The sequence below is a fragment of the Corvus kubaryi genome, unplaced genomic scaffold (assembly GCF_017639235.1).
Source record: "Corvus kubaryi isolate FWS band 111438036 unplaced genomic scaffold, C.kubaryi_AGA036_p1.0 37334, whole genome shotgun sequence".
NCBI lineage: Eukaryota > Metazoa > Chordata > Aves > Passeriformes > Corvidae > Corvus > Corvus kubaryi.
The window spans coordinates 7482879-7500017 of NW_024581108.1; the positions used below are offsets into that span (position 1 = coordinate 7482879).

At 39.3% G+C, this 17139-nt stretch overlaps 2 protein-coding genes across 6 annotated transcripts in view; one reads left to right on the forward strand and one right to left on the reverse strand.

Moving 5' to 3' along the window:
* The window catches only part of AGL (amylo-alpha-1, 6-glucosidase, 4-alpha-glucanotransferase), a 37401-nt gene extending 20304 nt beyond the window's left edge, over nt 1-17097 (reverse strand). Inside the window, exons 1-13 of one of the 5 annotated variants that reach the window (XM_042030095.1) lie at nt 17012-17097; nt 15604-15753; nt 12423-12633; nt 11401-11567; nt 10755-10958; nt 6080-6261; nt 5758-5869; nt 5322-5442; nt 5037-5139; nt 4849-4946; nt 4126-4265; nt 2235-2422; nt 569-692 (exon numbers count right to left, since the gene is read on the reverse strand). In XM_042030095.1, coding sequence (XP_041886029.1) covers nt 569-692; nt 2235-2422; nt 4126-4265; nt 4849-4946; nt 5037-5139; nt 5322-5442; nt 5758-5869; nt 6080-6261; nt 10755-10958; nt 11401-11567; nt 12423-12633; nt 15604-15685 — 1732 coding nt within the window. In that variant the 5' untranslated portion in view covers nt 15686-15753; nt 17012-17097. Of the gene's footprint in view, nt 1-568; nt 693-1055; nt 1180-2234; nt 2423-4125; nt 4266-4848; nt 4947-5036; nt 5140-5321; nt 5443-5757; nt 5870-6079; nt 6262-10754; nt 10959-11400; nt 11568-12422; nt 12634-15603; nt 15754-15851; nt 16008-16177; nt 16333-16352; nt 16430-17011 lie in introns of those variants that run through there. The other 4 variants (XM_042030096.1, XM_042030092.1, XM_042030091.1 and 1 more) reach the window with 4 other exon arrangements.
* LOC121665999 (translation initiation factor IF-2-like) lies at nt 15684-17026 on the forward strand. Its single transcript, XM_042031048.1, has 3 exons — nt 15684-15730; nt 15792-16284; nt 16373-17026. The coding sequence occupies exons 1-3, from the start codon at nt 15684-15686 to the stop codon at nt 17024-17026; spliced, it is 1194 nt and encodes a 397-aa protein (XP_041886982.1).
* Nucleotides 17098-17139: the final 42 nt, after the last annotated feature.

The window sequence follows — 17139 nt, forward strand, 5'->3', positions numbered from 1 at the left end:
AAGAACAAAATACCTAAGTGTTTGCATAACAATAACTACCACAGAGGACAGCACACACGAAGATGTTAATATGGCATTTAGAAGTTGTTATTTTGGTGTGTTCAATCAAACAATCAAACACATGTATATATATTCTCCAGTGTGGAAACACAGCCTTGGAATACTCCATTTACTATAATGTATTAAGGAAGAAAAAGCTAAGGGAAAAAACAGACAAAAAAGCAGAGATCACACTATTTCTCAAAGGCTTTAAAAAACTCATGCAACAAAAACCAGACATGATGCAGGACTTACATAGCAGAACTGTGCTACAACTCCTTTTTGCTTCACTAGACTAAGAGTGAAATATTTAACCTTCTGTAAACTAACAAAGGAGGTCTTCTCTTACTTTATGGCTAGTATTGTATATTTTGCTAACTATCAAAAAAGTCACAATACAGAACCTGTACTTCTGATTATATAGAGTATGAAATTAAAAGTCCATAATCTGGTAGAAAACCTTTTCTTGGAAAAAGCACATCATCTATAATCTCTCGTTGGAAAGAGACCACACACACAGCAAGCCTACCTCTTATTAAGGAGGTAATGCCCAGCCTATTCACAAAGATATTGTCCAGCTCCTCATTTCCTGTGAACAGTTCAGCCACTACATACAAATCGGCTCGCAATTTTCTAGCTGTGTCCAGCATGTACTGCAAAAAGCACAGCCAAAAAAGCCACAGAAAGGGGAAAGGTAGATACAAAAAAGGACAAGTTTCAAAGCTAGGCAGGGATTGGACAATAGGAAAATGCCATGCAGCAAGGATAAACAGAAAGCCAAAATTAAGGAACAAAACAAGTTGTTACACAGAAGAGGATACACAAACATAAGCAAAACCAAGAATTAGCATACAACACAGAAGAAGTTAAATAGAACATGAAGAAGCAAAGGTAATTGCATAAGCAAAGAACATGAATATGTAAGAAAAATAAAAAAGCATACCAATGTTAGTTTCACATTTAAAAATCCAAACCATACACAACAATCCTACATAATTTTCAACTGCTTATTGTACCTCTAATCAGGCTGGTAATTCCCAGGCGGTTGACAAAAACATTGTCAATGTACTCACTGCCCGTGAAGAGTTCAGCTATCACATAAAGATTAGGTCTGACTGATCTGGCTGTTGCTAGCATCTCCTATAGATCATAATACATTTTTAATGTAAGACATCCATTTTCAGCTATGTATACACAAACATTAACATGAATGTTAACCAAACATAAATGAGTCATGATTCATATATGCAGCACATTAAAAACATTGGTAACATGTAAGTTTCATAAAAGTATGGTTGTATTTTACAGATATTATTTATGGATTGAATTCTAGGGAATTTTCTGTAGACTTTAAGCTAATTACAACTTTGTTTTAAAACAAAATCTTTGCTCAAAATACAAGAGCAAAGGTTGGATAAAAGAGATACCAATTGAACTAGGAAATCTGAGCAAGACTTCAGTCTAAGCCTTTGCAGTTACCATTCCAAAAATAGTAACAATAAACACAAGAATGGCAGAAGTTTTGAAACAGCTGCCTTTAGGAGCCACTTACAACTTGTGCGGACAAATCAACTTGTTTTCGAGAGCTCTTCATAGATTTAGGTCAGCTCTTAGTTAAGACTAAGCGCTAACAAGCTTCGCTACTCCAAACCTATTTAAAGCCAATTTATTAGGCAAGTACAACTTCTGTATGTAGTCAGCTCCCTGGGAAACAGAAGCACTAGCCAGACTAAATTTTTTGCAGGAGTTCTTTACCAGCTTTTAAACTCTGTGAAGTGAACCACTTCCTGTTTAATTTAGCAACAGCAAAATATATATGGCAAAAAAATAAACCAGTCAGACTTTCAATCAAGTCTTGGAAAGGACTCCAGCTCAAACTGACATACTGGATACTGGCAGCCATCTCACCAAGTCCACAGCTAAGTGAGGGAAAAGTTAGCCAGGCCCAATCACATCCACATTATTTCAGCTAAAGTAGAGAATTAAAAGATACAATAGCTACACCCCCCTACTGTCTGATGAAGCTGAAACCATATCTAAACATCACCAGACAAGAAACCTTGTTTTTATGCTTTGAGGAAGATTCATTCCCACCGAAACTCTGCCACAAGTCCTGCACTGTTGCTGTAAAATCTGCAGGATCTATTTCACAGACAGGAAGCTGCTTTATAATAAGCATGCTTAATTTTGCGTACCTCAGCTACATGAATAGGTGTTGAGTGACAGTTGTCCAGACGAACACCATGGAAATATCTGGCAGTGATTTCGGTGTATTTTTTCATATGTGCCCAGAGGTATGGGCAGTCTTCAGGTTTATTACCATAACGCAGTTTCACACTGTCTCCCCAACAAATGAGCTCTCTTCTCAAGTAAACATTTGAACCTGTAACGGAAATAAATTCACTTTAGGGTATATACGTAATATAGAATGTGCACCAAAATGAAAACGTGATGTTTTATTTTCTACTGCTGAAGAGCAGAAAAACACTGTAATGAACAGTAAAAATTCTAATGATAACCACAGCAACTCAAAAATCTATATACATGACACTGGTGTACAATTTCACACTCCTCCACGGAATATTTAGCTTCTGTAGTGATACTGAAACAATTTTTCAGACTGAAATAAAATTCCTTCTAATTCTTCAAAGTAGTATAAAAGCTGTAGTTCAGAAAAAGAAAAAAGCAAAAAAAAAAAATCAAACAAATGAACAAAATTAGTACTTTGGTTTTTTATACTGGCCAAATTCAAAGAAGAATCTCACTGTGTTATCATAATCTGTCACAGCCACAATTTACAATTTTATCTTCTATTAACAGCAGACTGATGGATTTCCAAAGCCAGGAAGTAAAAAACAGGAACTGTAAATTACCACAAATTCCCAAAACATTCACATAAGCACAGCTAACCTTTTTCTTCACTAATAGCACAGCCACATGGACAGAAAAATGGTGTTTCTTTGGATGTACACTGTGATTTTTTCAAAGGATCATTTAGAGAACTGGCTGCATTTTTTTTGCAGTTCCTTTATTGTGCCTTTGTGTACCACATTTTCACACTTTGTTCTCAGTTGAAATTATGTGTGGCATAAAACAAAGGCAAGACACAAGTACAAAGCACTCAAAAACCTGTAGCTGAGTTACGAGAGAAACCTCAGTAATGGAAATTAAATATGCTAACTGAAGCCAACAACTGAGAGAAAAAAAATACAAAAGTCTGCCTAGAAGAAAGAGTAATAAGCTGAAGGCAACTGAACAAAAACACTCTTGAAACACATCATCTCAATCCTTGAGAAGGAGAATAAAAGGAAATAAAATTTAGTGAAAGGGGTGTAGATTACCTTGCAGAAATTAAATATTTGTTTGCTAACTCCAGATGACTCTGGAGTATCATCAGATTAGCTTGTAAAGCAGACTCAAATTTTTAGATGGTTTTTAATTACACTTAAACTGGCCTTTGTTTCATTTAGTTTACCAAGTGAATGGCTACTCTGAACACAAGCTTTTTTTGCTTTTATTAGATATCAATACTGTCCCCAAAGGAGTTAGAATGCAGTATTTTAGAATGCATGGTGATTTCATGCCCTATTTTACCTTTGCAAGTAATCTGCATACTTAATTTGGATTAACTGGGTCATCTCTTGACTGCCTGACTGCCACTCAGTGGACTTTTCAAGGATCCTGTTTTTGCTCACTAATGCAGTAAAATACTATTCACCTTTTCTTTGCATTAGTTTTTCTGCCACACTGTCATTGTCTCATGGAAATGCCAACAAGCACTGGTGTTGGAACAAAGTACAAAGTAAGCAACAAAGACAATGACAAAAGTGGGGAGGCAGGATGTCCCCGTTTCAGTGGCAGAAAGCTGGTAATTTGCCTCTCAAATCTTGTAAAACTGTACCTCAAATTCCAGTTCTTACAGTTCATCTGTATGCTGAATGGGAAATTAAAGTGCTATAAGCTTAGTATCTGCTATTCTGCAGCTTCAGAGGAATACATCTGAAAAAAAGACAGATCAAGTAAAATCCTTTTTGCTTTGGCTAGAATATCAAATGGTTTGTAAGAATTCAAATTTCTTTTACACACCCGGTTCTGCGAAGTTTCTAAGAGGATCATCTCCCATAACCCAGCCATTATGAGCCATGAAATAACAAGCTTTATCTGGCTGATGTATCATAGCTTCTTCCTCCTCCACAGTCAGTTCTTTGAATGGATAGGTAAAATACCTATGGAATAGACAGGCAATTAAAAGAGAAAACAAAGAGACAAGCACCAAACACATATGGTAACCTAAGCTGCAATTTATTTTCTTTGAAATTAAAGTATCTGCTATGAACTGGCTTGTACATAATACAGACAAAAAAGAGAGCAACTTGCATAAATGCTGGAGAGTTTTCTATTTTGAAGGAAGCTTTGAAGGAGCAAGAACAGATGTTGCCACTATCCTGGTGTCAGCTGGTAATGTAAGACTAAAGCCATAGAACTTTAGGCATGAGTGGCATCAAGTATATAAAACGTGAAAGGTATAAACTTTCCTAGTTCCACTCCTCTTCCACCTACAACAGCAATTTGCACTATGTAAGGTTTTGATGTTCTCTGAGTATTGTCTCATGCTTTCTGGTCACATTTGCTTATGAAATAGTTATTGCTGTTGCTTACAAAAAACCCTATCAATTCATTAAGTGGCATTTGTCCATGTGAAAGAAAACATACATTTGTACATATAAATATATATTTTTATTTAACTTTGAACTTGCTTTCCCTGGATAGGTTCTAAGTTTCCAAACAAACAAGAAAACATGTATATACCTGGTAACCAAGGGATGTTTTCTACTGATAAGACCCAGCTTAGGACCATCACAAGCGATTCGTTCATAAACCACAGTCCCCACAAGACAATTGACAGCCTGGAAGTAATTAAATTATGCATTATTGAAATGCCTGCATTTATTTGGAATTTTAAACAATTCAGCATTAAAACACAGTAATTTCAACACCTGTTCTTGATGGTGACTAGTTTGTCTGAATTGCTCAGCATTTAGCTCCTCAATCCTCTTGCGAAACCAGTTACAACATTCTTCTATTGCAGCTGGTCCATTGCTTGTCAGGAGGACATTAAAAGCAGAACAACAATTAGAAAACATTATTTTAAAAGCATGCAGTATAAATTACTAAAAGGAATCAAAACTTAACTTTTTCCTCATATCTGAAAGCAATGTCTTTTTTTGGCTTCATAAATTTAGCTTCACTTAGATTTTAACTTGTAATCAGTAGCACAGTACCTGTGTGGTATGAACGTTGCCAGTGCTACATTCATATCCACAGTACAGCCAAGTCGCCTGTAATCAGGGTCCTGAAGTATTTGAAGATGTTGATTTGGATCAGATTTACTGCTCATTTTGCCTGAGAACAATATAGAAACAAGTGCTCAAAGTAGAAACAGGAATTACATTTAAAGACATGCAACTTTTATAACTAGCATAACCAAGATGTGGGTGGATGAAGGGATGAAGGCATTGAAGAGGTACAGAGTCTTTAAAGATCTTCCTAGCCCTCAAAGCATTCTTGAATGCTTAAATCAGCACAGTGGATGTCTCACATAGCAAAAAATAGCATTATATTGTTTTCCATCTAACTGTTAAGTTTACCTATGCCTCTTGAACTATAAATACATAATTCACATGCTTCAGCATAACCTTCAACATAACCTTCCTTTACCTTGAGTTAGAAGGGTTTTAAATTGCTGCACAGCTTTGTTAACATCCACTTGGAAAAATTCCCATAGTTTAATTTTTGGATATATATCTTCATAAATTATTTTACGTAAACACTGTAAAAATAAAAAATGTGTTAGTTACTGAGGTTGTTTATTAATATAATTAAGAAAAGCAAAAAAAATAGGGAGCAAGGGCTTATTTCACTAAATGTATCTGCAAAGTATACATCACTTTTTGTGCATTTCCACAACCCTAGATATATTAAAGGTTTATCCAGCTATTTATGAAGTTTATTAGCTTATACTTAGTTCTCATTCACTTACATTTAAGTGCTGATCATTTTCAATCAAGGGTGGGACCCCTTTGGCAATATACTTTCCATCAGCCACCATACCAGTCAAATGCCACAGAGCTCTATCCAGGACCCAAGCTGGCTTCAGGTGAGGAGAATTTACAAGGTTATAGCCACATTCTGGATGCATCCTGAGCCATTCACTGTTAGTAGCTTTTTGAAGAAAGGGATGGGGGAGAAAAAAACCAAACAAAAGTGTAAGTACATAAGTTGAACCCTTCACTGTATTTTGTAAACATCTTAACACCAAGAAGCTGAGGTACTATAGTACACAGAGTTCATTCACATTTCAACTGAAATTTTCCATGTCAATTGAAAATAATGTCTTATGCAGAAATGTTATTACTGATCGACTTTTTTTTCGTCAAAAATACAGCTGCAGAGACTGCAGAAAAACTTTTCGTTAGTTACATAAAAATATGTAATAGTACCACCAATTCTAAAACACTTAAAAAAAAAATCCAATTTTTGTTGCCAGAAATACAACAAATACTGAAAATAAGATACTGATATTCTTTGAGTGTTGGAAGCCAAACATACATACCAAACTTTACAATGTATGTTGTTTATTTTTTAATATTCTTCATCCTGTCAGATGCCACATGCAGCCAGAGACAGAGTGCACACACACCACCCAAAAAACAATTAATGCAAAATATAGTTAAATGGGCATTTACGAAAGAAGTAGCTGTGACACTTGTGTACATAAAAAGAAGCTGAGTTATAGGAAGCAATGTCACTGAGTCTTACACAGCAAGATGAGTGCACTGTCTGGTGCATGCAAATGGAACACTAATTCAGGCCAAACACTACACTCGGTGTCTATTTGCCAAGCTTCCCTTGTAGCATCACCCAGCACCTGAACATTAATGCTGAACATCAAAAATTAACTCAGAGAAGGCAAGGAGCCTTCACTAGAACACAGGTGTAGTATTCTAATATAGACAGCGTGCGTGCAGCAGTATGGGTAAATACATACATAGTACAGAAATTTGATTTTGGAAGTATGACTAAAAAGAAAAATCCAAGAGTTAATCTCTTTCCAATTTTGCAACTCATTCGCAACACTGCTTAATTGAAAATAAACCTAATATATTCTTCTGAATGAATATCTCAAACCGAAAAACTAAACTATAAAACAAAAAATAAAAAGACAACCTCACAGAATGCCTAAGAACAAAAACCAGGTTTTCAGAAAAGCAGAAAAAAACAGAAGTAGTACTTCCCACATGGGAAAATATGCAACAAATTATTGTATTAGAAACATGAAGAGTCATTAACGTGTCCAGAATTATAGCAGAACAAAAATACTTAAAATCTCAAGTCTGCTTAGTTCAAAGAAGTTTAAACAGAAATCTCAAATGCGGAAAAAAAAAAAAATCTACTAGCTCAGTCTATAGTGTGAACAGCTCTCCTGAGCACCATGTTACATTGTATGTCAAGACATGGCAAAATTCCATGTTTATAAGATCAAACCATTTGTGGAAATTAAAATCCTTATGGTTTAAATACCATCTACAACTAAACCCACCATGTTTTAAAGTTATGTAAAGCAACATTAAGCTTAGGCTGTTAAAGGCTGTTCTAGGCCAAACAGATTATTCTCTCCTGCTCTTTCCTTCTTTATATTTTACTACTTCTGAAAAAAGCTTTCTTCTCCAAAAAGCAAAACCAGCTTGTTCTATTCTTCTAACAAGAACTATGATTTACTATAAAGGACTTTCATATGTAAATACAATTAATTCTAAAAAGACAACACCTAAGTTAAATCTAAGGGGTTAGCATCAAAAAAAAAAGAGAAGTCAACAGGCCTTCCATTAATTCTGGTAAAGAACAGAAAGATGTTTCCTGATCAGAAGGTAAGCTCCAGTGATTCACACTGTAACACCAAGAGAAATCTAACTCTGCAGAAGAAAAATTATCCAAAACATCACTCGTGATTACATTTGCTACAGCTAAGGAGAAAATAAGTATATTATAGATTATGTGTATAGTATAAAGTAAGTACAGGAATAAAGAAATACCAAGATAAGAAATTACAGAAAACTTTCTAAAATTCATTATATTCTTCTTTAAAAAATCTGAAATTTTTTTCTTAAGTGACTAACTCATTTTTACACAAATTAAACACAAGCCTAATATTTAGCAGTGATGCTCACAGCCCAAGATTTTTTTTTTTTTGATCATTTATAAAGCTGGGAGAAGGTGGTGTTTAATATGTCTAAGTATTTGAAATTAAGAGTTACTCAAGTGCTATACTGCAACTATACAATAGTAGCCTCTTGTGAAAGATAAGTTAATACATAATTTATTTCACTTTATTTTTATTACTTGATATGATTTATTACAGCCACTGAAAGCTCAGAAAAGAAAAACAACTCCAAATGTCTTTTTTCTGTCTCCTGGTGAAAAGGAAATGCCAGCCAATACATTTCTTATTTGAATATACCCAGTTACCAGAGAGGATTTGCAAGTTTATCCGTGATACGCCAGCGAAGATGCCAAAGGTGCAGGGATATTTAACATCAGCGCATGACTTCACTGGTAAAGCTGGGCCATAGATGCTGCCTTTCATTAGAGCCTCATGGAGACATCAAGAGCTGATTCCCACTGTTCCCTGCTGTGCCCACAGTGTGGGCTCTGCTCCAGAGCGAACACTGAACACCTCAGCTTAATGCCCAATCCTGCAAGTGATGCTGCCGGACTCCCACAGGAGCAGAGGGGAAACTATGCCATTTTTATACAACGGTCTCAACTAGAAAGCAGAAACTACCAACAGAACCACTGTAAGCTGAGGGGTCATGACCTGTTAGAATTAACATTAGAAAATTTACTGAGACAACTTAAGCTTTTAATGCAGACATCCTACAGAATGAATAAGGATGTGCAATTATCCATAATCTGCTCAAAATAATGGACTATACGTTTTATCTCTTTTAGATTCAAATGAGTCAATGAAATGTGTTTTACAATTAAGTCACCCTAATGTGCAGGAATGACTTCATTTAACTACTGGAAATCACTGCTCAATTAAGAAAAAAAGTTACCTTCCATCTAATCAAGATCCAAAGAACCCCAAAACGTCCCATATTTTCTTATTTCAAAGGCCCCCTTGAAAAGTTCCACAGGCTTATAACATCAACCGTTATCTTTCAGCTAATGCTAAATTTATCATTCAACAAAGTGTGGAGACAGTTGTACACCAAGAAGTTTAGATTATCATCAACAAAGATGGGGGAAACATTCAAGTTTAGAAGTCTTAAAGCAGGAAACAAAGCCATCAAGGATACCTTGCTTAATGACCTAAGAACCACAATCATCTGAATACTTCTATCCTCTTAGAAGACACTTCTGAACATCCTTTCACCATAGTACAACTGTTGAGTCATCCATCCCAATGAAGATTACTTTAACTCTGAATGTAGCCTGAAAAAGTCCTTCTAAAAATGTAGCCAAATAACATGACATTTTCCTTCTCAAATATATTCTAATGTGTAATTATTATAGTTAGGTCTTTCTATCCATCAAAATACATTCTCCTTAGTAGCATGTAAATATATACTGTTAAAAAATGAGTGGATCTCAAGCATCTATAAGAGAAACTGGACTTCCAGTTGATCAGTGTAAGAAATTTTTTATCCAGAACTGGGAGGCTGTTTAAAATCCTAATTCCTTTAGACACAGAGCCAACAACTATAATTAGTAACTTTTCAACAAACAAATAGGGCAAGCCCTGTGTTGCAGACTGATTGGATAGGAATGTTTGGCAGCAGTCAACACCAAAGAACTAAAGCAAATAAAGCTTGAAATTCACATATTATCTATGTTTAGGGGTTTTTGAGCCTCAAAAGACAACAACCTACATAACCAGTTGTTGTAGTGTCTGCTGTGAGAATGCTAAATATTATCATCTTTAGGATTACAGCATACAATAACAACCGCATTAGAAACACAATCAAAGAAAACTCATTATCCAAATAATCAGCAAAATTGCAAATTATTAAGTACTGTAATTTAAATTTCATCAGATCACAAAGAAGAAAACCCACTGTCCCTCACACAGTTAAGTAACACCTTCAATGTATTAACACATCTACTCTTAAAAAAAACCTGCCCCAAGCACAAAGCTCTCTCTTCTTTCTTTCCCCACAGACTGAGCTGTAACACTTCCCCATCACTTAATCCTACCTTCTTGTCCCAACTGTTTATCATCTGCATGTTAGAGACAACCTAGAGCAGTTACTTTTAAGCAGCTAGATGCTTAACAAGAAAGTTTAACAAGAAAGTACACAGTTTGTGCTCATCAAACAATTAATAATACAGACTCTGTTCAAATATTTGGGAACTGCACACCACAGATCACAAAGACAGGCATATTATATAAATACAGATACACAGCTTAATCATTCTTTTTAAGAAGAGCTCTATTCACTCTTTCAGCAACAATACTAAGTTTTTTTATACCTGATACAGAGGCATATCAGTTATAATTGCAAGGAGTTGTTCTGGATTTGAGAGACTCAAAACCAGAGACAACTACATTATTTAAAAGAGCTACTAAAAATGGGTTCAGGAGGGAGACGTCAAGGGAAATAATTAAATACAATTATAGGACCAATCTGGTTACTAACAAACAAAAGTCATACCAGTATGATTGTAGACTACATCTGTGATGCAAAGCATATTCCATTCATTTTTCAATTTCTCCACAAGCGCTCCTATATCGCTCCAAGTGCACTTTTTATTATGGTTTGAAAATTCAGGATTTACTTCTAACTGATCAGCCAATGAATAACATGATCTAGATAGTCCAAGCTTCTGCAGTGGTGTAAAATGAATCATGTTGTAACCTATGTAATAAGAAACCATTTATTTAATAAGGAAAAAAAAAAAAAATCAGTCAAAGTTAATCGAAAGAAGCATAATAAGCCACACTTACTACTTAAAGATAGTGTTTGGAATAACCAATGTAAATTTATCTGAATCTTCCCCTTGAAATTCTATGTAACACAAGCTTTAAAAATCACCCTGTCAGTTCAACAAACTTCCAAGTCTATGTGAAATCAAAACAATAAAATAAGTAGTTTCCCATATTAGGAAATTCCTGAATTTTTGCATCTCTGCCAATATTTTAATCAATTCACTGACTCATTCTGTTAACTAAATTGAATGTCGCAGAAAATACATAATCTACAAATATACGAGTTGTTTACACTGAAGTTCTTCTGTGTAACTTTGGGTTTTGATCATAAAACAAAAACTTATATCCTTAAACATGTGTATGAGCATTACCTGTTTCTTTTGCCACTTTAAGCCGATCTTCCCATTCATGAAATGGTCCCAGACACTTAGCGAGGAACGTCTGGAGTGTAACACAATCCAAAGGTAGTACATGATTATCAGCTCCAACATGCAAAATGGGATCCACAACTATGTAACCTCCACCACTTTTTTCATTTCTAGCAAAAAAGAATTTTAATTGGTATAATTAACACCCATTATACCAGTCAGTTTCAGAGAGAGAATTCAAATAGCAAATAGGTATTTCAGAAACACTAGCCCAGTATAGTGGCTGGAGGGAGAGGGGGAACAGGACTGCATGACATCTGAAGAAAATCTCTTAGGCATCATCTCTCTACTGGACTTAAAAGAATACAACTGGGATACAGAGCTTAAAACTCTGGAAAAGTGAGATACCTTTGCTATTTTCTGAGATGGAGCACTGGTTCCTCCTTTTGGCATATGGACAGAAACACAAAGCACAACTGCCCATCTACTACGTGTAGATCTCCATCTTGAGCACCATCCTCAGGAAGGTACCTGAGCTACGTGTCCTAAGCTTGGAGAATTTAACCACCCATCTTCCAGAAACTCAAAATACCAGACTACAGTTATCACAGACAGTGGCATTCTCTTCTGTAGTTGTCCCACTAAAACAGAGGAGGAAGTAAAGGAGCCAAGTAAAGAATGCCAGAACCTTTGTGCTAGATAAGAAACAACCCTGAAAGTCAATGAAGAAAGTACAAATTAATCATTGAGATACCCAGAATGCTGATGAATTTGAAAACTTGCAAAAATAGATTGCTTCTCCAGCATTCACAGAAAGTTGTTCAGCTTGGTTCTGTATGCTCTCCAGAATATTTCTGCATCAGAAAGTATTAAATAACCACCAGTTACTGTTTTTCATTAGTGGATTCTGATTGGTCCCAAGGTTGCAATTTGAAAAATGCACGGAAAAAATGTTTTTCTTCAGGTTAAGATGTAGACCAAGGGAGCAAACTGCATTTGGCTGTAGGTATACAAATTTCACTCACCCAAGACTAAAATAGTACTGGTATGACCCAGAAATTTGGAGATCCAACTTGCAGTATTTGTCAGAGTCATCTTCTTTTCCTGTGGGATTGTGCCATGATAGTGTCCTGAACTTGTGGCGATCAAAAACTTCTCCAGAAGCTGGATAATTTGTGTACACAGTAACGGACTTGCCCTGAAGAGTTGGGCCCAATCGGAATTGTAGCTCAAAACCTCAAGAAAAAAAGAAAAAGAAAAAAGATAAAATCACTTGATCAGGAGGACTAGGTATTTCTAGTCTCTTATTACAATTCCTAATTTGCTACTACGTTAATAAGAAAGTACACCCTCATATCTGCCAAGAATTTCAGCAGAATGATATATCTCTACACCACAGAATCATAGAATATCCTGAGCTGGAAGGCACTCACAAGGACCACTCAAGTCCAATTCCTGGCCCTGCAAAGGCCAGACTGCCCAGGAATCACATCATGTGCCTGAGAGTGCTGTCCAAATGCTTTTTGAACTCTGTCAGGCTTGGTGCTGTGACCACTTCCCTGGGGAGCCTGTGACAATGCCCAACCACCCTCTGGGTGAAGAAACTTTTCCTGATATCCAGCCTAAACCTCCCCTGACACAGCTCCATGCCATTCCCTCGGGTCCTATCACTGCGACCACAGAGAAGAGATCAGTGCCTGTCCCTCACAAGGAAGTTGCAGACTGCAATGAGGTCTCCCCTCAGTCTCCTCTCCTCCAGGCTGAACAGAACAAGTGACCTCAACCACTCCTCAGACAGCTTCCCTCAAGGCCCTTCACCATCTTCACTGCTCTTCTTTGAATGCTGTCTAATAGGTTTAAACCTTTCTTATATTGTAACACTCAAAACTGCACCATCTCTCCCTACCCTCCTAACATTGTTCTTTGCATACTCTACATGTATCCTTTTTCCTTTACTTACACGGCACTATTCATCTTCTTTCCAATTTGTTTCTCTTTGATAAATAGAAAGTTTTAAAAACAAAATATAGCAAAACACCATGATCATTAGGCTACATTCAATTTTACATAGATTTTGGATTATGTAGTCTTTAAGTACTTAGGTTTACCAAGTATATATGGTAGGCTGACCCATGAAAACATCTAAAAAAATTAGGAACACATTTAAAACCAGAAAATATTTCAAATACCTTCATTATTCATTGAGGGTTCACTAAACAATTAAAAATCCTTATGCTTTTTACTGAAAAATTATATGTAAGTGTGTATGATCTACAATATATGAATTGTTAAACTTTCAGAGAACTCAGCAAACTAAAGGGAGCTTTGTATATGTGCTGCAGGTCACACACACATAGAAAGAGGCTTAAGTTTAAGCTTATGATACCTGTGATAATGAGAAAAATTAAGTTAAAAAATTGGAACCTAAAAGCATATGTAGTCTACTAAGTTAGACATAAAAAATTCTATTCAGTCAAGAGGCTTTAGAATAGGTTTCCACTTGCAAGTATGAGGATCACCATCACAAGTGGCTAATTACAGGGTTCTTTCAAGTGAATGAAACAGATTAAGTTCTTACACAGTAACTTCTAATAAATTACATGCCAGTCACACATTTAAGTGCAGCAAACCACCTATTAGCCCTAGCAGTCAACAAAATTGGGAGTAAAAGAAACCTGAGTACTTGCAAAAAAGGAGAAAATTATTAGTACATAGATAATAAATCAGAAAGTGTAAAAATTCTGGATAGCAAGTTCTAGTATCTTAAGTTGAAAAAAACCACTTGCTTATTAAGTAGTATCATGGGGACTCTAACAACACAATTCAATGTCTGAATACATTTAAATATAAGTGCTATCAAGCTTTGTGTTTCTCTTACTAACAAAATCACCACAGCACCAAAATCCACCAGGCAAAGCAGTTGTTTTCAGATCTGAATGTTTGTCAGGTAAAATGAAGCTCATCTTAATGCTATATATATATGTATATATATATATTTATATATTTATATAAAACCACTCTTGGAAGGTTAAGTACACTCTCTTCGGTCCTGGCCTGACATTTTGTTACAGGGATTACTAAAATTAGAGCACAGGGATATATGTCATTGATATCTTATTTCCTGCAAGAGTTATACTGACATCGGGAGTGCTGTGCTCAAAATTAGCTATGCCCTCTCAGAGACTGCTACCAGCAGGAGCACTTTGAATGTTTGACAGCCATGCACTTCTGCTTCCCCCCTTCCAAGAAAATTGACACAACTGGATGGATAAGTTAAAAATGGAAGTTAGGATCAACTCTGCACTTCACTACTGACATTTCCTTACACTAGGGTGGTCAGAAAATTTTGAAATCAGTTAGTTGAAGAGAATTTTTATTCTCGAGAACCAAAATCTTGCTCCTCTACTAAACCACTTTGATATTAAGTTCCTAGATTACTAACACATAATAACAAACCCCACAAAAACTCTTAATAAAAATTGTTGTGCTGTTAAAAATGGTTTTTAAAGACAGGGCCTATAGTTTTATAGTCTAAATTTGCTGACCAGCGTAATAGTGGACCAATTAGGGGATGTTTTTTGTTTGTTTTGGTTTTTTTTTTCTCCAAATAGAGTTAAAAACACTTTCAAGGAGAAATAACATCAAGTTCTTAGACATATGCAGGAGGATACATAGCTCTGATAATATAACAAATCTGATAACAAGATTTAGAAGTTACTAAAGAGCTTATATTCTGAAACACTACCTCAAACCTGCAGACATTGCAAAATGCCTGATATTACTGATAGATTTCAAAATTATAATATTAAAACATGGGGTGCTGCATAAGAAGATAAACACTGGAGACCTTGACTTAAGTGGACTTTTGCAGGTCACTGAAGTAGAGGCTATAAAAGGAGAAGGACAAGGCCTGTCTAAAAAATGCTTTGCGCTTCAGTCCCATGAAGACTGACAGCTCTTGGCCAATGTGCTCTTCGTTTCTCAAGAGCTTAACGAGTCAGATTAAACTGTGTGCAGAGCCCACAGAGCTCTGCAGTGGAAGCAAGTTAAAACAAACAAACCAACCCATAACCAAACCAACAATACCCCTACACACACCCCCAAAACCCCATCACTTCAGGCTGAGCTCCCTTTCCACTGCCATCCAAAGACGATGTCGAGGTCTCGGCCATTTCCCTCTCACCTGACCCCGGCACCCCGACCTACCCTGCTCCAGCCTGAAGAGAGTCTTGTCCAGCTTCTCCATCTCGTCGAGGTGCAGCAGCCGCGTCTCCTTACCGCCCGGCATGGCTGCGGCCGCCCGTCCGGCGCTCCCGCCGCGCCGGGACTCTCAGTGCGGGAAGGGAGAGGCGAGCCCTGCCGTGAGGGAACACAGACAAAACCCTGCGGGTCAGAGGAGACCCCCGGCAGGACGCGGCCGCTCAGGAGCGCCTCACGCCGCCGGGCGCGCTTACATGTTCCCCGGTCCCGGGGGAGCGCGGAGACACGGCACTGCAGGGCAAGGCGGAGGGGAGGCGGCTACAGGACGAGCTGTCAGGCAGCGCTCAGCCCTGCCCTAGCCAGGGACCGCCGCCGGCAGCACCCCGGAGCAGCTCCCGTCCCACAGCGCGGCCCGGCCCGCAGCCAGGCTATAGGGGTGCCCCCGAGGAGGGGGAGCCTGACACCTGTCACTCTTCGCGCCCGCCCCGGCGCTGCCGGAGCGCTCCGCCAGGGCCCTCACGGCCGCCCCGCCGCCCTCAGCGGGGAGCGCTGCCCGCCGCAGCCGTCCCACCATACTCACGAGCGGGCCCGCAGAGCGGCGGAGGCGCCGCTCCCCGCGGAGGGCGACGGCTGCCGAGGCCGAGCGGAGCCGGGGCTGGGGCTGCCCGCGGCGGCCGCCCCGAGCTGGTTCGGCGGTCAGTGACGCACTTGCCCACAGCCACGGCGGCACCTCTCCTTTCCTGCCCTTTTCTTGCCTTTTTTTTTTTAAACAAAGTTTATTGGTTCCGCGGCGGCCGCGCTCGGAGACGGGCGGCGCCGGCGCAGCTCCCGCGAGAGCCCAGGGCCCGCCCCGGCGGCGCTGCAGGGCAGCCGGGCCGGGGCTACCCCGCCCCTCCGTTCTCGTTCTCTCCCCGTTAGGTCCCGCCCCTCAGCTCTAGGCTCCACCCGGCCTCGCCCCTCCGACCTTGGCCCCGCCCCGTTGGGTCCCGCCCCTCCGATCCCGGCCCCGCCCTGCCCGGCGCTGCTCAGCCCCGTTCTTCCGCTCTCGGCCCCGCCCCGCCGAACCGACCCCGCCCCTTGGCTCCCGGTCCTGCCCCTCAGCTCGCGGCCCCGCGAAGCGCGTCGAGAAGGGAGAGGGTACCTTAGGGATACCCCAGGGATATCTCAGGGGTACCCCAGGGGCGCCTCCCGTGCCCCGCGCTGTTGCGGCAGCGAGCGGGCTGATCTCTCCGCGAGCCTGGACCCTGCAGCCCCGCAGGGCTGTCGGGCAGCGCGGCGTGGTGGTACCTGTCTCCTGTCTCAGCCTTTACAGGCACAGCCCCACCAGCGCCTTTACTCTTGGCTGGTGCGCACAGGCACGAGAGGTGTCCCCGAGGGGCCCGGGCACCTGGGTCCGGAGCTCTGTGTGATTTACCGAGCACTCCGCTGAGGGCGAGGTGGCTTTAAGGCTGCCTGGAGTATCGCGGCTGATACCTCTGGGCCCAGCCGCTCCTTGCCGTGACTGGAACGCCGCTCCGCCGAGTTCCCTCAGCGTTGCCGCCC